Here is a 20,882-nt window from a genome sequence, read left to right on the forward strand (position 1 = left end):
GTAACGGGCGCCTCTTCCACGTTTTCTTTAGAAGCGAAAAGCTTCACTAGCCTAGTCAACACCGCGCTTTGCCACTTCTGCGCATGCGCGGAACCGAGTGACGTCACGCAAAGCGTAGGTTGCCGCAGCCGTCACCGTCGACTCGTCACTACTTAAAAGAAAGAAACTGTGTCGAGGCTGGAAATCGACCAGGGCCTTCAGCATTTGAAGCCGAGACGCTACCACTCGGCCACGAAGGCTCAAGGTTTGAGCATGAATAAAGGCGCATCTAGTGAATGCATGGGTTTCATGAATAAAATAAAAGGGATGAAAAAATAACAAAAGAAAAATAAAAAACGAATAAAAGCAAGTAAAGGAAAATTACAAAAAAGAATAACCATACGAAAAGAACCAAATATAAAAATAAAAATGAAAACAAGAAATTATGAAAAATTGAAAAAAAAAGAATAGAAACGAAAATGAAAATTAAATGAAAACAGAAGATATTAAAAATAAAATAAAAACAATAAAATAGGGAAAACAGAAAAAATGGGGAAAATAAAATATGAATAAAAAGAAAAAAAACAATGCGCAAGGAAACGCTTTCGTCTTGTAGCACTTTACACAGCCAAAGTGTCCCCTGAATTCTAACCGCGTCGGTTACCGTCTCCTCCTCCGCCTCCATACAGGCAGCGTGTTGTGGACGGCCGAACGCCTCCACCGTTATCGTGGTGCTCCCAGTGCTTTGTGCGCCAACTTCGACAGCCATGACTTCCAACCAAGCACAACTGCAGCTTTTCGCTTGTATATCCAGGCTTAACCAGAGCTAAGCCGCTGCCTAATTTTTTGTTTGTGCCTGCAGCCGTTGAGCGGCCCGTGACAGTTCGTTCGCTTGCTTACTTCCTCCCGTACGCTCAAAGTGCGCCCTCGTTTTTGCTTTCTTTTTTTGAGGGGGAGGCGGAATATTGCCGCCAGGTGTCCCTGGGCGGCGCCCAGATGACGAAGAAGTGAGCGACTCGCGTGCTCTCAAAGCTGGGACTCTGCTTCTCTGCTTGCGGCCTGTGCCTAGCTCTTTTGATTCCGGTCCTATTTGTGACATGTACACTCGCCGTCAAATGTAAATGGAAGCTGACTTTGTCAAGAAATTTATTTTCCTTACATCTAAATCATAATGGTCCATGTTTGTTGGTGCACACTGCAAGTCGCAAAATCACAATTAGGCTTCACATATGTATCCAAGGATGCATGAATTCAGGGGGCTATGACTAAATTTTTTCGTTATTATTGCCTTCTATTTACTTCTGACGCCACCTGTACATTAAAGTCCCCACCCACCCTGCTACCCTGGCAAGTGGCAGTTAATGGTTGATCGCGAGAGTTCGCTCACAGTTGTCAGCACAGCCCACATATCTCTCTCATCACCCCACGTAAGCGCGACTGGAAGCATAGCGCCTCACGATGGTTGGAGGTTTGAAAAGCTAAGCTTGGGTTAGCGCGAAAACAACGCGAAAGGCAGACATTCAGTACAGACTATGCACTCACAGCTAAAATATCTTAACGTAACGAGCACAAAAGGCAAGAGATAAGCACCAATGTATTTGATCAGCCATTTCAGGAAAAATATAAGAGAGAGCGCCTTCATCAATTTAAAGACATACTAAGCAGATTCTGCCCAATCTGAACGCCGAAAATTGTTCCAGCATGTGCCGCGAGCATCTTGCGCAAGCACAAAAGTACCATCCGCTTCAATGACTTACCAGGCTCCGCGATCCAAAACGCCGGTCTGGGCGCAGGAGCGCAGCTTCTTGAGCCGGACTGTACACCGGATGGTGCACTAGTTGTGGCGATTCCTGAAAAGGAGACACAGTCTATCATCCATTATGAACATTCGACAAAAAAATTGGCAGTGATTTAGCTCTGGTTAAGCCTGGAGGATTGCGAAAGCAACATCTGCGCCTAGCCGTATATTGTTGCGTGAGCTACATTGCCCACAGTCTCGCCAGTGCTCTTTCACGGCCATACTGCTCATACGCGAGGAGAAAGTGACGTCACTACGCACAGCTGGCGTGCCTCGCCCCGCGCACTCGCCTTCCTTTGCTTAAAACGATTGGAGTGTACAACGTTGACAACTCCAACGGTCTCATTTCAATTCTGCTCGCATGTTTCCAAAAATCCCTTCTATCTTCTGTACAGCCTGGTTCTTGCTTGGCAAGGCCATGTGCCGCCGATGGTGAACAAAGCGCAAAGCAAATAATCAGAGACGGCAAGTTCGTTTCGCGGAGATCTTCACATTTGCCGCGATTACCTTGCGGCAAGCGCCAACGTACCCTGTGCACCGGATGACTTTCAAAGTCCTGGAACTTTGGGGGGTCTTCACAGAGACGAAGAGCAGGGAAAACACCCTCTAAGGCTTGCGTGTGGTCGCTCGCAGGCTGCCATTCCTCTACGCGGGCCTGAAAAGGATTCAGGGTGTACCAGAATGTTTCAACAAAACTGTGACTGTCCCCGGTCCCATTTGAATTCTGCTCGCATGTTTCCAGAAATCTATCTTCTACGCAGCCTTCTCTTGCTTGGCAAGCCCATGTGCCGCCGGCGGTGAACAAAGCGCAAAGCTAACGATCAGAGACCGCAAGTACGTTTCGCGGACATCATCACATTTGCCGCGATTACATTGCGGCAAGCGGCAACGTACCTTCTCCACGGGAGGAAGTTCAAATTCCGGGATCCTTGGGCGGTCTTGAGTGCCCTGGTGTGCCCGGTACGCAGGGCAAACCCCGTCTCTGGCTACCGTGGGCTTGTGTGTAGAGTGCTCTCGGGCCTGAAAAGGAGTCAGGGTGTATCAGGATCACTCAACAAAACTGTGATTGTCCCCGGTCCGATATGAATTCTGCTCGCATGTTTCCAAAAAGCCATTCTATCTTCTGCACAGTCTGCCTCTTCCCTCCTGATCTCACGGTGGTCTTGACTCGCGAGAGATTGGCTCGCATCCCACGAACGGGTGAGCCTGTATAACAAATGGGATGACGAGACAAAGCTAAACAATGGCATTGTTTTATTTTACCGGCGTTTCCAACTTATGGTATCGCAACATTAAGGGGACGTTAGAACTTGGTCGGCCTTCAAGACGAAGTTCTCCGAAGTCTTTGGTCGCCCGGCTGTCAGACAACTCTGCGCCGAACAGCGCTTGCGTGAACGGTCGCAGCAGGTCGGCGAAAGCTTCACTAGTTATACAGAAGATGTAATCGCTCTCTGCAACCGAGTGAACGTCAGCATGACGGAAGCTGACAAGATAGAACAGATCATGAAAGGCATTGATGATGATGCCTTTCAAAGGCTGCTCGCTCGAGACTTGCGCACCGTTTCGAAAGTCATCACGATGTGCCAGAGCTTCGACGAGCTGCGTAAGTAGAGGGTCCTGACTCGTACGCACTCAGCTCAGGCCGAGTCACTTGCCGGACTGACACCCGCAGCTGACAACTCTTCTCTGCTGCAGCAAATCAAGGACTTTGTACGTGAGGAGGTGCCCGTCAGCTTTCACTTTTACCTAGCCCTCAAGGGTCGCCACCATATTTGGCCCTTGCTCTCCAACATGCAATTCGAGAGCAGGTTGCTGAGTGCTTCCGTCAGCGCTTTCTCCATCACCTGTCGCAGCTCTGCTGACGTACGCTGACGACGCCCCCACACCTGTCGCAACCCCTCTGAATTATGCCAACCTAGTCCCAAAACCTGTCGCGCGTCCAATGACTTACGCCGAAGTCGTCGCACAAACTCTGCCGCCTACGTACCCTGTAATGCCGGTGCCCGTAAGGGCGCCGGCACCTTATCTCCGACCCTCTCCACGAAACCGACATCCCTGGCACACAACGGATAACCGGTCTATTTGCTACACTTGCGGATTGCCTGGCCACGTAGCCCGCCATTACCTTCGCCGTCTCCCAGTTTCGGCACCGCCAGTCGGGTACTGGCCTCCATAGCTTCAGTACTCCGCGTCTGCTGAGCCCCGTGTGTCGACTCCTCCTTTCTCCCCCGACCGTTCAGCTATTCCCGACCGCCGTTCCCCTTGGCCGCGACGCCGTTCCATTTCTGCGATGCGTCGCCACCCTAATGATTCTCAGAAGGAAAACTAGATGTCGCACTTCCTGAGGCAAGAACTGCGTCCTCGTCGAACTACCCAAGCCCCGAGCTGTCACCTGCGAACGTTATTGACGTTTCGGTCGAGGGAACTTCTGTCATGGCCCTTGTTGACACTGGCGCTGCAATTTCTGTAATAGACGCGAAACTTTGTCGCCGCTTCAAGAAAGTTAAGACGCCAGTTGCCGGTCTCTCGCTGCGCACGGCCAGCGCTCAGCACATCAAGCCGTCAGCAGCTTGCACCTCTCGAGTTTTAATTCAGGACGTCCTCTATACGATCGAGTTCGTCGTCCTGCCGTGTTGTTATCACTCTGTTATCTTGGGCTGGGATTTCCTGTCTCGCCTTGCCGATGTCATCGATTGCGCTCGCGTTGAAGTCGGGTTCTCTGCTCTGCCCCAGTCCCTGCCGGACGCTGCTCCTTCACCGCCATGTACTGAAGCCCTCGTCGCCGAAGACATCGACCTGCCTCCATGCTCTTCCGCCTTGTGCGCATCTCTTGTGACCCTTTCCGTGACGACACTGTCCTTTTAACGCCAGCCCATACTTTTCTCCGCCGCAAGTGTCTTCCCCTGCCTTACGCCGTATTGACTATTTCTCCTGGCCTTTCCGCGCTGTGGGTCTGTGAGCCGTTCTCCTGCCCTAGTGCTTTGCGCCGTGGCGAATGTGTCGCCATTGTCCAACCGATCGCGTCTATTCTCACCCGTGAGGAGACTGTTGTTTCGTCGCACATCAATCTCGCTGTGCCTAACCCATCATCTTCTACACCCACTCCTTTCTCTACACAACTATTTCTCCGCTCCATCGACGCAGTTCTTCCTCCGCCGCAGCGCACGCAGCTTCTCCACTTGCTCCACCAGTTCCGCGCCTCCTTCGACTGTCATCACAGCTCACTGGGCCAAACGTCGACTGTCACACATCGCATAGACACAGTTAGCCACGCTCCTCTATTGCAGCGCCCCTATCGTGTGTCGGCACCCGAGCGCCAAGTTATTGAAGATCAAGTCGACCAAATGCTCAAGAGCGGCACGATTAAACCCTCAAGCAGTGCTTGGGATTCGTCAGTTGTGCTTGTCAAAAAGAAGGACGGCTCCATCCGTTTCTCTGTAGACTACCGAGCCTCAACAAGATTACGCGCAAGAACGTCTATCCACTGCCACGCATCGATGACCCGCTAGACTGCTTGCAAGGTACCGAAATATTTTCCTCTTTAGATTTACGTTCCGGGTACCGGCAGGTACCCATGGAAGAGGCCGATCACCCCAAGACAGCTTTTGTAACACCTGACGGCCTATATGAATTTACTGTGATGCCTTTCGGCCTTCACTTTACTTCACTTTATTCCCTTAAAGGCCCCCAGGATTGGGGGTATTACATAAGGGGTGGGTTACATTGAAAAATCAGATTGAATAAACAAAGAAAAAACGTAAGATACAAATATTATTCGCTGTTAAAGGTAGAAGCTAGACAGTTCGCAAATGTTGATGGGCAGGTGATTGCGGCGATGTCGTGTGGAAGGCTGTTCCAGTCCTTGGCTGAGCGTGGAAAGAATGACGATGCAAATGTAGTTGTACGCGTACATGCTCCCGCCACGCTTGAGAGAATCATGGATAACATTCTGCGTGTGCTCAAGTGGAAGACCTGCCTATATTACCTCGACGACATCGTCGTGTTTTCGCCTGACTTTGAAACTCACCTCTACCAACTGAAGCACGTTTTGACCTGATCTCTGACGCCAGCCTCCAGCTCAACTTAAAAAAGTGCCATTTTGCCGCTCGTCAACTTACCATTTAGGCCACGTTAGGAGGGTGTCCGTCCGCACCCGGCTAAACTTCGTGATGTGGCTGCGTTCCCTCGAAATACTTCTATCAAAGAACTGCGCAGCTTCCTCGGTCTGTGCTCATACTTCCGTAGGTTTATACGCAACTTTGTCTCAATTGCTGCGCCTTTGACACAACTTCTGTCCAGCAGTTCCGAAATACTTTACACAGCGTTCCACTGATGCCCTTAATTGAAATGAACGTGCTGTGGGTTGCACTGCCCATCTCTGCATTTTCATGTCCGTTTGTTTTACTGTTAAGCTGCTGGACTACGATGCCCTCTAGTCATAGACCTTAGTTTTTTGGAATCAGGTTTAGCAACTGCGCTTTTTTTTGAAAAAAAAAGTATGCTTGATAAAAGAGACCTGTGTTTTCGAATAAGGGACTAATTACTCATTAGCATCCACAGAAGCCCAGCGTTACGGCTGCAAAGGAAAGCTGTGCATCTTCCACGGTTCATCATCAGCCTGACAAAGCCAACTGTAGGGCGAAGACCTCCCCCATACTTCTCAAATTAACCTTGGCGTTTGCCAGCTGCAGGCACCGTATCCCCGCAAACTTTTTTCAGACACCTATCATTTTTCTTTCCGAATCTCGCTGCGTTGACCTTAACTTCAGCTTAACCCTCTTGGTTAGCCTCCACGTTTCTGCCCAATAGGTGAGCCCCGATAAGATGCAGCTGTTGTATTCTTTTCTTTTAAGGGATAGTGGCAAACTTCCATTCATGATCTGACAGAACCTGCCATATGCGCTCCATCCCATTGTTATTCTTCTAGTTATTTCCCTCTCATGATCCGCATCAGCGGCCACTACCTGCAAAAAGTAGATATATTCGCTTTCTACTTCCAGGCCCTCGCTACCAACTGCAAACTGCTCTTCCCTTTCTAGACTGTTGAGCATTACTTTGGTTGAGCATAGTGGTGTTCTGAGCCAGTTGGTAAAGCATGTTTAAGGGAGGCGTAGCGCGAAAAAAAGACTGTCCTGTGTCTTGTGTCTCTCTCGTCCCTGTCTTTTTTCGCGCTATGCCTCGCTTAAACATTATTTTGGTTCTCTGCATGTTAATTTTCGGACCCACCGTTGTGGTCTGACTGTTCAACTCATTCATCATGCTTTGCAATTCATGTCCTGAGTGACTTAGCAAGGCAATGTCGTAAGCGAATCGCAGATTACTTTAGTATTCTCCATTAATTCTTATCCCCAACTGTTTCCAACTCAGGCTTCGGGATACCTCCTGTAAACAAGCGATGAATAGCATTGGCGAGATTTTGTCTCCCTGTCTGACATCTTTCCTTACTGGAATTTTATTGCTGACTTTATGGAGGAACATTGCAGTAGCGCAGTGGTTAAAGTATATATATATATATATATATATATATATATATAGCGAAGTAACGTCGATCGGAAGACCGATCTTCTTCAGGAAGAAGATCGGTCTTCCGAACGAAACGTCGAGTCGAATAAATATGTTTCCTTTAACGAAGCGTATACTTCGCTATATACTCTTGTAAGCAGCCAAGTACTTTATGATTTCGCAATATATATATATATATATATATATATATATATATATAAGAAGGGGGTGAAGATCGGATGGATCCGGTAGAACATAAACGTAATTCGGTTGACACACGGTAGAAAAACAACAACTTTATTCTAACGTTTCGACCAGGGTCTGGCCTTCGTCAGAGTGATGATGATCACTCTGACGAAGGCCAGACCCTGGTCGAAACGTTAGAATAAAGTTGTTGTTTTTCTACCGTGTGTCAACCGAATTACGTTTATATATATATATATATATATATATATATATATATATATATATATATATATATATATATATAAAGCAAACAAGGGAAGGGTAATGAGGGGCTCGTTATAAATATGACAGAAGCCAACAGCCACAGAAACCAAGGGGCACAGGGGATTTTTTTTAAATTCATTTATTTATTTTGTGGTGTTGATCAATTTAGAATATTACTGAATATGTTATCGCTTAAAGATAATTGATTAGAAAAGCAGAAGAAAAAACAACCACATGCCGCCGGTGGGATCCGAACCCACGACCTCCGAAAGCGATAACATATTCAGTAATATTCTAAATTGATCAACACCACAAAATAAATAAATGAATTTAAAAAAAATCCCCTGTGCCCCTTGGTTTCTGTGGCTGTTGGCTTCTGTCATATATATATATATATATATATATATATATATATATATATATATCACGATGAAAAAACTTGCTCGACTGCTAACAACATAAGTAAAGAGTTGAAGTACACTTCTTAAAGAAACATTTATTTACCGACGGTTTCGGACGGTGGACCGTCCTTCATCAGGGTAAGGTTGTTTGTGAACAAAAACGATCCACTTGCTCACGGCACCGCACACAGATGGAGAGGGGAAGACGCTCTCCTTTGAGGAAACAAAACAAAACACGAAAAGCAAGACAGTGGCGGACAAGGGTGTTCCTGCCGATTAAGGGGAAAATGAGGGCTGCAATGCGAGCACACAAAAAAAAAGAGAAAAGAAAAGAACGAATTCAAGAAAGGGGAAAAGAGGGGGTGGGGGAAGGGAAGGAGGCAAAAGGTTGTAGCGGAAGTGGAGAGGGGTGAGATGTCTGCGAGGAAAACCGTTGAGAAGAAATATTGTGGGCGGAGGCTTCCTTCGGCGGGAGCGGGACGTTCGAACACGCGGGAAGAAAACATTATCGCGCCCGTTGCATCACAGTGCCAACCGCCCGACAGAAGTGTGGTTACTGACTCTTTGAATGTGAGTTACGGCGGCGGCGCGATCACATCGGCGGAGAGTTAACCGACCAGACGCCGGACGGAAACCTGATCCCGTGGCTGGGCCCCGCGGAGACCCAGCGCCAGCCCCCGGCCGCTACTCGTCAGCCGCGCGCCCCCTCGCAGACACATAATAAACGTTTTCCTCCTCCTCCCTCGCAGACACTGCGCCGCCGACGAGGTGCCCTTTCCAAGGAGCGAAGTGGGGGGCAGAGCAACGAAAAAACGAGAGAAAGAGAGTTCGGACGCAGAGCAGGAAAAATAAAGAAGAAAAAAGAAGGAAACAAAAGAAGAAAAGAGAAAGAAAAAAAGGAAAAAAGGAAAGAAAAGGAGGCATGACGACTTGCAAAAAAGTGAAAAAGGGGGGGGGGGTGGCTTGCTAAGTACCTCCCTCATCTACCTCACCTTATTGAAAAACACGAGGTAGCCCAAATTCACTTACGGCCCCTTGTTAGCGCCCTGCGCCTTCGTAAGGCAGGCAAGTAGAAAATTGGGCTATCTAGCTGGACGACCGACGAACGGGATTCACAGTGATCCACAACCATATTAGTGTATAGCAACACTCCTAATCCTCGTTCGCAAACCAATGTAATGTATAGAGTATCATTCTTGTCGTTCTGTTTGAAATGGCATTTAAAAAAAGGGGGGGGGGTGGAAGGCCCCCTTATGGTTTACTGCAGAAGTCGTTTCAGCAGCAATGTTTGGGCATAAGGAAGAAAAGAAAGGCTGGGGTAGGAGACAGGCGGCATGTAGACGCAAACACTCAAAATGGTATGACCTCAGGCGATTCAGTCGAAGAGGCTGTGAATCTTACTGGGCCTCTGATTTCTGAAGTGCGGAGAGAGCTCCGGGGTTCTCATTTATACCGGCCTGCACCGTATTAAATTTGAAAATAAAGTATGACTCCCGTTGTTCCCGCTCACGGGTATTTTTGAAACCGCTCTGTAGCAGAGTGACTTTAATTTTGTCGAAATCATGATTTTCTTGACGGACGTGTTTCGACAGGGGGAGGAGAGGAAGTGATTTGGCATGCGCTCGGTGATTATTGAATCGAATTCGGAAGGGATTCTCGGTCTGGCCAATGTATTGCATTTGACAGTTGCCGCACTCGAGCATGTACAGTACGTTACTACTGTCACAATTCAAGTTCTCTCGAATGGAGTGTTTGAAATTAGAGTGTGTGCTCTGAGCCGACGTCGTTTTCTGCATGTGCTTGCAAACTTGACACCGATTCTTCCCGCAAGGCACGCAACCTACAGGCTCTTGTTTACTTATAGTAGAGTGAACCACATAATTTTGCAAATTTTTTGGTCATCGGTAGGTGACCAGTGGAGCCGTTGGGAAAACCTTTGAGAGTCGGTCGCTTTGTTCGATGATGTTAAAATGTTTTCTTAGAATTTTGTTTACATTCGGAAGGTTGTTCGCAAAGGTTAAGACTAGATTAGAGCGGTGTTCATTGGGAGCTGCTGACGCGGGATCCCCGAACAGTTCGTTACGGTTTCTCTCTTCCGCTTTTCTAATTGCATCATCGACAATGGAGAGCGGATAGCGCTGATGATTCAAAACCTCCCGCATACGATTAGAATTATCCTTAAAATCTTCTGAGCGTGAGCACACTCGTTTGAATCTGATGGCCTGAGAGTATGGAATAGAGGTTTTGCAGTGGCGTGGGTGGCAGCTCTTGAAATGGAGGTACTGTTGTCTCTCAGTGGGCTTCCTGTAGACACTGGTGATTAAGATGCCCTGTTCTATTCGAATCAAGACGTCCAAAAAGTTAATCTGATTGGTCGAATAGGTGTGCGTAAAAGAGAGGTTTGGATGTATGTTGTTAAATGATGAGATAAACTGGATGAGTTGGTCCTCAGTGCCGGTCCATACCATGAATATATCGTCTAGGAAGCGTCTGTAGAAAGCCGGTTTTGTTGGATATGACCGAAGAAAGTCCGATTCAATGCTGTTCATGAATATGTTGGCATAGTTTGGCGCCATCTTTGTGCCCATAGCGGTGCCACTCGTTTGTAGGTAGAAAGAGTTGTTGAATTCGAAGGAGTTGAGTTTGAGAACCAGATTAGTCAGTTCTGCGAGGGTACTTTTGCTGGGAGAATCCAGTCATTTGTATTTCTCATACGATGTGACCAGAGCCCGGATGCCGTCATCATGCGGTATATTAGTGTACAGGGATACCACGTCCAGGGTTACCAGAAAAGCTCCTTCTGGAGCAGTAAATTGACTTAATTCTTTTAGAAAATGAGTAGTGTCACGAATGTAAGATGTGTGTTTAGGAGGGATATGCCTGATCAGAGAATCAATGTAGCTGGAGATCGGTTCCGTGAGTGTGCCAATGCCGGAAACGATCGGTCGACCCGGATGATTTTCTTTATGTATTTTTGGGAGCATGTAAAAGCGCCCTGGAGACGCATTTAATGGCGTCAGCGCCTTACTTACTCGTGGCGGTAATTCACCTTCATCGGTGAGTTGTTTCAAGGTTTTTTCTATAATTTTACTGTGCCCAGTGGTGGGGTCTGATGAAAGCAAGCGGTAGAAATTGGAGTTATTGAGTTGGCGGTATCCCTCCTGGATATACTTTTCTTTATCTAAAATTACTATGCCGCCTCCTTTGTCAGCGGGTTTAATAACAATGTCCGTTCGCTTGCTGAGTGATTCCAAGGCGTCACGCTCTTCTCTGGAAAGATTCGGTGGTCCCGGTTTGTGTGCCTCGAAGGCCTGAATGATGTCTCGTTGAATCGCTTTTAAATACATGTCCAGATGTTTATCCCTACCGGATCTCGGTGTCCACTGTTCCTGAGAGGGAGGGAATGAGTTATAATTTTGGTTCTGCTTATCAGAAAAGTACTCCTGGAGTCTCAGATTTCGAGAAAAATTGTCGAGATCCTTTAGTAATTTGTATTCGTCATATCGGCCAGTACTTGGACAGAATTTCAGTCCACGTGACAATACCGATTTTTCCTCTTTGCTAAGGGGTGCGTTTGAGAGATTAATAATGTTCTCCTGTACATCCGAACCCTCCAATGTTTGATTAAATGGGGTTGCATGATCGCTTGCAGGCATGAGGGTGTATGTAGGTTGTAATTTGTCCTCTCTTTGTTGTGAAGGCACGGCGCTCTCTCTTCCTTCCTCAAGCTGGATGTTATCTCGCGAGAATTTTTTGCATTTGTTATTCCAGATTTGCTTAGCCTTGCTCGACTGAAAGAACTCAAGCTCTTGAGTCTCCATATCCGAAAGTACCACGTTTTGACGAGCTCGCCTCTCCTCACGGCTCAGTGATGCCAACATCTCTTTGCAATGGTCTATAGTTATTTTCAGAAGGTTTAGGGATGCGTTAAGCAGAACTTGGCTCCAAGCTAGGTGATTGGTTTTCGAGAGATTGTTCATCGACGGCGTTAAAGACACGGAAAGGCCCTTGGGCACCGTATTTGATTTTAGGTATATTTTAAGGGACTTTATGTGGAGCTCGTGCCTGATCCTTTTGTCTATCATTTTTCTTAATTTTAAAAATTGTCGAGAGTGTGTAGCAGCAGCTGAGGGGGGAGTGGGCGGCTGAGCGCGATCACACCGTCAATCCTGTCTCACTCGCTGGGCGGAGCCGCAGCGTCGCCTGAGGTCATACCTCGATTTCGGGGTCATACCATTTTGAGTGTTTGCGTCTACATGCCGCCTGTCTCCTACCCCAGCCTTTCTTTTCTTCCTTATGCCCAAACATTGCTGCTGAAACGACTTCTGCAGTAAACCATAAGAGGGCCTTCCACCCCCCCCCCCTTTTTTAAATGCCATTTCAAACAGAACGACAAGAATGATACTCAATACATTACATTGGTTTGCGAACGAGGATTAGGAGTGTTGCTATACACTAATATGGTTGTGGATCACTGTGAATCCCGTTCGTCGGTCGTCCAGCTAGATAGCCCAATTTTCTACTTGCCTGCCTTACGAAGGCGCAGGGCGCTAACAAGGGGCCGTAAGTGAATTTGGGCTACCTCGCGTTTTTCAAAAAGGTGAGGTAGATGAGGGAGGTACTTAGCAAGCCACCCCCCCCCCTTTTTCACTTTTTCGCAAGTCGTCATGCCTCCTTTTCTTTCCTTTTTTCCTTTTTTTCTTTCTCTTTTCTTCTTTTGTTTCCTTCTTTTTTTCTTTTTTATTTTTTCCTGCTCTGCGTCCGAACTCTCGTTTTTTCGTTGCTCTGCCCCCCACTTCGCTCCTTGGAAAGGGCACCTCGTCGGCGGCGCAGTGTCTGCGAGGGAGGAGGAGGAAAACGTTTATTATGTGTCTGCGAGGGGGCGCGCGGCTGACGAGTAGCGGCCGGGGGCTGGCGCTGGGTCTCCGCGGGGCCCAGCCACGGGATCAGGTTTCCGTCCGGCGTCTGGTCGGTTAACTCTCCGCCGATGTGATCGCGCCGCCGCCGTAACTCACATTCAAACAGTCAGTAACCACACTTCTGTCGGGCGGTTGGCACTGTGATGCAACGGGCGCGATAATGTTTTCTTCCCGCGTGTTCGAACGTCCCGCTCCCGCCGAAGGAAGCCTCCGCCCACAATATTTCTTCTCAACGGTTTTCCTCGCAGACAGCTCACCCCTCTCCACTTCCGCTACAACCTTTTGCCTCCTTCCCTTCCCCCACCCCCTCTTTTCCCCTTTCTTGAATTCGTTCTTTTCTTTTCTCTTTTTTTTTTGTGTGTGCTCGCATTGCAGCCCTCATTTTCCCCTTAATCGGCAGGAACACCCTTGTCCGCCACTGTCTTGCTTTTCGTGTTTTGTTTTGTTTCCTCAAAGGAGAGCGTCTTCCCCTCTCCATCTGTGTGCGGTGCCGTGAGCAAGTGGATCGTTTTTGTTCACAAACAACCTTACCCTGATGAAGGACGGTCCACCGTCCGAAACCGTCGGTAAATAAATGTTTCTTTAAGAAGTGTACTTCAACTCTTTACTTATATATATATATTATATATATATTGCGAAATCATAAAGTACTTGGCTGCTTACAAGAGTATATAGCGAAGTATACGCTTCGTTAAAAGAAACACATTTATTCGACTCGACGTTTCTATATATATATATTGCGAAATCGTAAAGTACTTGGCTGCTTACAAGAGTATATAGCGAAGTATACGCTTCGTTAAAGGAAACATATTTATTCGACTTGACGTTTCCATCGCAAGATCGATCTTCCTCAGGAGTGATTTTACTTTGTTAATGCATCCCCTTTTATAGGGGTGGGCACAGACAGGTAAATGAGAAACACAAAGCACATAGCAGAAAAATACACATTAAAAAAATTGGAGGGATTACGACCCACACGGAGAAAAAATAGACAGTGCGATTAACAGGTACACAGTAAGAAATTACAACGTCCAGATGCGGCCTCTGCTTTGTTAAGCACCACAGGCTTGCTGACTGACAGGCGTGCCCAGCTCCGAGATGCTCGACAGGGTGCGTGGCCGTGCAGAAACTTGCTACGAAAATTGCTGCACGGCAACTATATATATATATTTATATATATATATATATATATTGTCACGTGCTTCCACAGAACCTCGACGGAAGAAGCAGAAGATGAAGGACTGACCAGCAGGGAGAAAGGAAGAGAAAGAGCTGACGGACGCTGGTAGGCTTCCTGCTTCCATCCTGCTCCGACCGATCCCCTCTGTGAATAAACCCCCGTGCGTGCTAAGCACGTAACAATATATATATATATATATATATATATATATATATATATATATATATATATATATACGAAGGGGTACCCAAAAGGAAACCGGACTAAATTTTTTGGTCGGCAAAGCTTCTGTGGTACCGCGTTTTGCCACTAGGAGCGCATAGAACGAACATTCCAGAGTCAGTAAGCCGAGTGCCGTCGTTGAAGGAGGTCAGACTAGTTTAGGCAGAGTTTTAGAGTGACGACTGTTTTGTGTGAATGTCGTTTTTGCAATGGCTGATTTTCGTGAACAGCGTGCGCCGGTGAAATTCTGATTTCTGCTCGGGAACAGTTGAATGGAAACTTGAAATATTAAGAAAGACGTACAAGGACGATGCTATGGGGACAACTCAAGTGTTCCTGAATCGAATCTTGAATCAAAGCAACAATCATGCCAATGGAAAACTTCAAATTCACCTCGCCTCAAGAAAGCTCGTCAGGTGAAACCAAACCTCAAAACAATGCTAATTTGTTTTTTCGACGTGAGAGGAGTCGTCCATTGAGAATTCGTTCCGCAGGGTCAGACAGTTAGCCAGGATTTCTACTTGGATGTTTTGAAATGATTGGGCAACAGTGTGCGGTGGAAGCGGTCAGATTTGTGGCGGTCGGGTGACTGGTTTTTCCATCATGGCAATGCCCCTGCTCACACAGCCCTGTCTCTACGACAATTTTGGACCAAAAATGGCATGACCTCTATTCTTCAACCCTCATACTCTTTTTTCCTTCATACGTTCATACGTTCAACCCTCATACGTTCTTTTTTTCGGCACCAAACAAGCTCGGCAAATTGTGCGCCATTGTAGATAGAAGGGCCAGGGAAGAGGAAAAGAAACGAAGAAAAACAAAAAAAGGTTGCCAGATTAAGCATGACCGGCGGTTTGTCCCTTGTGCTGAAGGGGTTGTGTATCAAGTGCCGTTCACGTGCGGGAAGACCTATATAGGTCAAACAGGAAGGTGCTTGAACACCCGCTTAAGAGACCACAACACTTCATTAAGGGGGGCTCCGTCGTCAAACTTGGCCTTGCATTACAGGAACTGTTCCCAGAATAACCAACCTGATTCTTCTGAAAAATCATGTACCCCCATTTTTAACGAAACTAAGGTTCTGTACAAACACAAAGATAAACTAACACGGGAAACCAGTGAAGCCTTTCATATTCAAAAAAACAGTGACTCGTGCGTGAGCATCCCCTCTGTAACAGTTCATGACTGTGAACTGAAGTATCTGGATCCAGGTGATTGATGTATCATTGTAGCTTTTGGTGTTGCCATGCGTTCTTGGTTGTCATTGGAGTATATATTGCGTGTTGTTCCTAATAAAGCCTTCAGTTGATAGTCAGCGCCGGTCCTGTTGTACTCTTTTTCGTTGTCCTTTCGTTTAGCGCTGTTTTTTCCAAGAAACATGTACCAACTAGCTCAACTCTCCGTTTTATTGAAGTTTATTTCTTGTACATTGAGCCCTATTCCTTGTGTTAACCCCGCTCCTCTTAACAACCAGTCTGCATTGGCTTCACTAATCGCTCTGTGTGCTTTCAAGGCACGGCTAGCCTCGTGGCATGCGAGTCGTGCGCTGTGCCCGGTTGAGGTCCAGGTGTTGTGCGACGGGATGCTTCCTTCAAAGGGCCACAGCCGCAGGATGTGCCGGATAATATCTTCGGAGTGGTGGCGACAGCATCGCTTTTACAAGGACTGCCTCTGGGTAGCATGCGGCCAGGATCCTCTTCACGCCCGGCGCTTCCGTGAGTGGTGTGAAGTGGCGAACAAGCACACGGATTTCCTTTGGTACTCGTCCCGCCCTTGGGCGCCTACGAAAATGAAGCCCACCAATCCTGAAGGGAAGCTACTGGTGTTGGGTGAGCAGCGAGTGCCAGAGAGGTTCCAGGAGGTGCTGAAGGTCGGTCCGAAGTTTTGCTTCGAGCCGACGCTTGACAAAGAGGAAAAACTGGCTCTAGGAAGGTCCATCTCACCTCATACTCTCCCGACCTTGCCCCGTGCTACTTTCTTTGTTTCCTAGAATGAAAAAATAGGTGAATGCAAAGCGTTTCGCTGTTGTTGCTGAGGTGAAGAACAAAACGACGGAGGCACTGTCAAGCATCACAAAAGATGAATTTAAACTGTTTTGAAAAATGGAATGAAAGATTCGACAAGCGTACCATTGCAAGTGGGGAATACTTTGAAGGAGATTGAAGGTCTGTGCTTAAAATGTGAACAAATAAGTTGAAACAAAAATAAGTCCGGTTTCTTTTGGGTACCCCCTCGTATATATATATATATATATATATATATATATCCTTGTATTTTCACATAAGGCTCTTCTTCTCCCTGGGTCCGCAATGCCCGCATGACTTCTGAGGTTTCCGCTGAGTCAAATGCTATCTCGGAAGCAATGAATACTATATGTAAGGGTCGGTTATATCATGCACATTTCTCTGTCACCTCATCGACAGTGTGAGTATGGTCTATTGTCGAGTATCCTTTACGAAAGCCTGCCTGATCATTTGGTTGATTGAAGTCTAAGGTTGTCCCAACTCTATTAGCGATTACCTCATTAAATACCTTCCAGACAACAAACAGTAAGCTGATCAGTCTGTAATTCTTCAAGTCCTTGACGTCTCCTTTCTGATGAATTGAGATAATATTAGCGTTCTCTCAAGCTTCTGGTACGCTCGCGGTCATAAGGCATTTTGCATAGAGTGTGTCTAATATTTTTAGCACAATCTCTTGTCCGTCGTTGAAGAGATCCGCTTTTAGCTGATCCTAACGAGCTGCGTTCGCGCTTTGCATTCACCTTAAGGCTTTCTTTAATTCCTCTTTCTTTATTGGCTGGAAGCCCCATTGCTGTGCGCTACTGCCTCTCTGATTAGGGTCCTGATTACATTGGCTACTTGATAGTTTTCTGTAGAACTCTGGCGACATTAACTATGTCCTCCATACTGGTAATTATATTCATATTATTATATTAGTTTATTATTACCTGATTCCTTGAGTTTGGCTCAGATATGACGCCTTCGGCCACGCCCTCGCGGAGCCATGTAGTATATTTCTCCATTGTCGTCCAATGCAGTGGTCCACTCTGGAGGACTGGGTGTTAACACCGGCTTTGCCACACGTTGTCTAGCCAGGCTGGGCACGGATGATGAATCCTGGGCTTGTATCTGTAAGAAAAGTGAAACCTCCTTTCAATGTTGGTCAGTTAAAAACTAAATTTCGTTTCGGACGAGCTCCTGCCTGTTGACTGCGGCAAAGGAAAATGGAAGCGTGTAGCTCTCACACAAACACAAAAAGAGTGCTTTTTGAGAATTTTGATTGAGAACAAGAAAGAGCGCTAATCTGAGAAGTGAGAAATTATAGCTGCCACGAAGCAAACTAAGTCAAGCTTTTAAATGTTGGAAATTTTGGGGTTTAACTTTTCGAAACTACACATGCACCAAAGAGTGGCTCCTGATTGTGGGGCTCACAGTTATACCACCCGTGGTTCCTTAACTTGCGCAGACATCGCATAGCCCCTGACATTTTTTTTTGGAATTCGCCTATACCAAAATCTGGCCGTCGATGCCCGACACAAAACAGCAACCTTACGCTGACCAGCTTCTTGAGTCAAGTGACGTTTTCGTTCCACTCTCAACAGAGACACAGATTACAGTGAGACGTAATGGAATGCATGGTGTTTGGGATCGCTTATTCTTCAGGTTTATAAGACAATAAAGGGAAAAAAGCTCTCAGCTCTTCCTTTTCTCACGTAGTGCAAGGTATTTATGCTAGAATTTGATACATTTCTAAAAAAACTAATTTTAGAACACAGCTTTTTGGATTGAAGTTTTAAGGCGCATCTCCATGTGCCCATCCGAGGCGCACGAGCCCAGCGCCTACGCATACCAGCCTACGCAGGAGCCGGTCTGCGCATGCGCGAGGCGCAGACGCGTGCTGGCGCTGGCGCTTGGCAAGTATCTGTCCCTGTCAGATATTTGCGCCCCGCTTGCGCAGGCGCCGGAAGTGGCTCGCTGGTTTTCGGTCGGTGTAACCAATCACAGAACGCAGTTGACTCGGCATCCGGTACGGACCTTCGCGCCGTTTTCTTCGCTGAGCTGAGCGGAGCGCGAGTACAATCGACACGCCATTGAGTTGCGTATGTTTTAAGGCGAAAGCCTTTTATGCCTCATCGTTGTCGACAGAAGGTCGTCAGCAGAAGGTTGTCAAGCAGAGGTGTCACGCTTTTCTAGTCAGACCAGAAAAAAAAAATTTGTGCACGATGGGATTCGAACCACCATCCTTCCGTTACGCAGCCCAGCGTGCTAATGGCTACGCTACTTCCGAAGATCAGCTGGCATAAATGATTCGCAAAAAAAAACCAGAACCAATATAAACAACGACTGGCCACAAAGAGCATCTCTGTAGCTTCTTGGATAGTCGGCTTGGCGCCTAAGGTTGTTTCGTTGTGCTAGAGTGAGCTCTTCCTGTGCTTTCCATCGGCGACATTTCGAGCGGTACACGAAGTAAACAACGGAGTCCAATTTCACCATGCTCTGCGATGGAAATCATGGTAAAGAGTGTGTTTTGTTTGATTTATAAGGTGAAATCAAAAGTATTTATTCGACCAGCCTCCGTTCGGTGCCGTTTTAACTTGTTGACATTTTTTCTGGATATTTTACCTCGAGTTAAATTCTTCCTAAACTACACCAATCGTTTAGAATCTTCACCCTCTGAGTGCCGCCTAATGAAAAGGGTTTGTACAAAAAAAATATCAGTCCTAAAGACGCATTACTTCCTAGCTTGCCCCGTGTATTTTTATATAAAGTGTGCTCTGTTGCGCTGTGCACTAATATGTCTTTAAGCATCAAGTAAATAGCTCCAGAGTAAACTTTGACAGACCTTATTTGTTTCCCAACTTCTCACTCGTCAGAATCGACCGAAGAATGGTCCCGACTTCTTCATTGAGGGAACCATTCCCCATGGCCGCATCCCACGCTGCCAAAACATAAGAACACAAAAACCAAGATGATATTAAAGACGAGAAAAAGCAATAAGAGAATGAAAAAGCAATTAGAACACAATTCGAACAGACGTGCACGTGCACGTGTGTATTCGAACACACGTACAAATTATTACCCAGCACACTACCCAAGACAATACATCAGCTTTCCGGTGCCCGCCAACAATGGTGACACTAGGCCGCAAAAGCCATACTTTACCCCTAAAAAACAACTTTTGAACCACCGCAGTGGCTCAGTGGTTATGGCGCTCAGCTGCTGACATGAAACATGCGGATTCGATCCCGGCCGCGACGGTCGAATTTCGATGGAGGCGAAATTCTGCAGGGCCGTGTACTGTGCGATGTCAGTGCACATTAAGGGGGGACATGGGTCTTAAGACATTTTTTTATTTACAGACCAAATGCAATGAAACTGCACAGACGTATTCAGTTTTTTCTGCTGATTTCAAATATGCAATGTGTTTATTTCTAGGCCAATTAGTTCCTGAGATATTAATATATATCATGCCATTGTCTGCTCAAACAATATAAAAAAAATGGGCCACCAGAAATTTAATTTTAATATGTAGGTAGGTACTACAATGTGTGAGGAATGCAACGCTGGAAGCAGTTTTCAATTTTTTTTCCGTGTGGACAAATGGGTTTAATATTTAGTTTCATGTGTGTCATGTGTTTTCTGACACTGTATGTCTGGTTAACTCACTTGAAAACTAACTATTAAGCCCATTTGTTCACACGGACAAAAAACTGAAAACTGCTTCCAGTGTTGCATTCCTCACACATTGTAGTACCTACCTACATATTAAAATTAAATTTCTGATAACCCATTTTTTTTTCTATTGTTTGAGCAGAGAATGGCATGATATATATCTCAGGAACTAATTCACCTAGAAATAAACAAATTGCATATTTCAAATCAGCAGAAAAAACTGAATAAGTCTGTGCAGTTTCATTGCATCTGGTCTGTAAATAAAAAAAAAATGCTCTAAGACCCATGTCCCCCCTTAAGAACCCCAGGTGTTCGAAATTTCCTGAGGCCTTCACTACAGCATCCCTCATAACCTGAGTCACTTTAGGATGTTAAATCAGCATAAACCATAAATTATTCTGGCAAATTTTTGGAAGTCTTCCCTGAAACTCCTGATATATAAGTATGCACACTTGCAACTGCAGTGTTTAAAATAAACGTCACCTGCAGCCTTCTGAAAAAAAAATGCTTTTATGGATACTCACCCCTTAAGTTCAGGACATACAAATAAGTGGAGACAAGATCTCAATTTCAGGGGACTTGAAAAAGGAAGAAACCCAGACGTGCAAATTTGAATGCAGCTTTCAATGTATCTTGTATCTGAGGAGTTTTATAAAAGCTTAAAGTGCTCAGAATACAAAAAATCTCCCAGAAAAAGAGTCTACCACATAATGAACTGAAGCAAGTTTACTCAGCTACTGACTTCGTCAAGAGTGA

The 20,882-nt window shown here is 46.3% G+C and overlaps 1 protein-coding gene across 50 annotated transcripts in view; it reads right to left on the bottom strand.

Annotated features, from left to right (window-relative positions):
• LOC149357393 (uncharacterized) overlaps positions 1-20,882 on the bottom strand; it is a 172,333-nt gene that overhangs the window by 137,261 nt on the left and 14,190 nt on the right. For 46 of the 50 annotated variants that reach the window (XM_089584625.1, XM_089584638.1, XM_089584617.1 and 43 more), the window contains 5 exons: positions 19,297-19,392; positions 17,402-17,582; positions 2,672-2,797; positions 2,307-2,432; positions 1,737-1,829 (listed from right to left, as the gene is read on the bottom strand). In XM_089584625.1, the coding sequence (XP_089440751.1) occupies positions 1,737-1,829; positions 2,307-2,432; positions 2,672-2,797; positions 17,402-17,476 (420 nt within the window). In that variant the 5' untranslated portion in view covers positions 17,477-17,582; positions 19,297-19,392. The remainder of the gene's footprint in view (positions 1-1,736; positions 1,830-2,306; positions 2,433-2,671; positions 2,798-17,401; positions 17,583-19,296; positions 19,393-20,882) is intronic. The other 4 variants (XM_089584603.1, XM_089584600.1, XM_089584631.1 and 1 more) reach the window with 2 other exon arrangements.

The sequence above is a fragment of the Amblyomma mixtum genome, chromosome 3 (assembly GCF_055824585.1).
Source record: "Amblyomma mixtum isolate Tamu chromosome 3, ASM5582458v1, whole genome shotgun sequence".
In the NCBI taxonomy this organism is placed as follows: Eukaryota; Metazoa; Arthropoda; class Arachnida; order Ixodida; family Ixodidae; genus Amblyomma; species Amblyomma mixtum.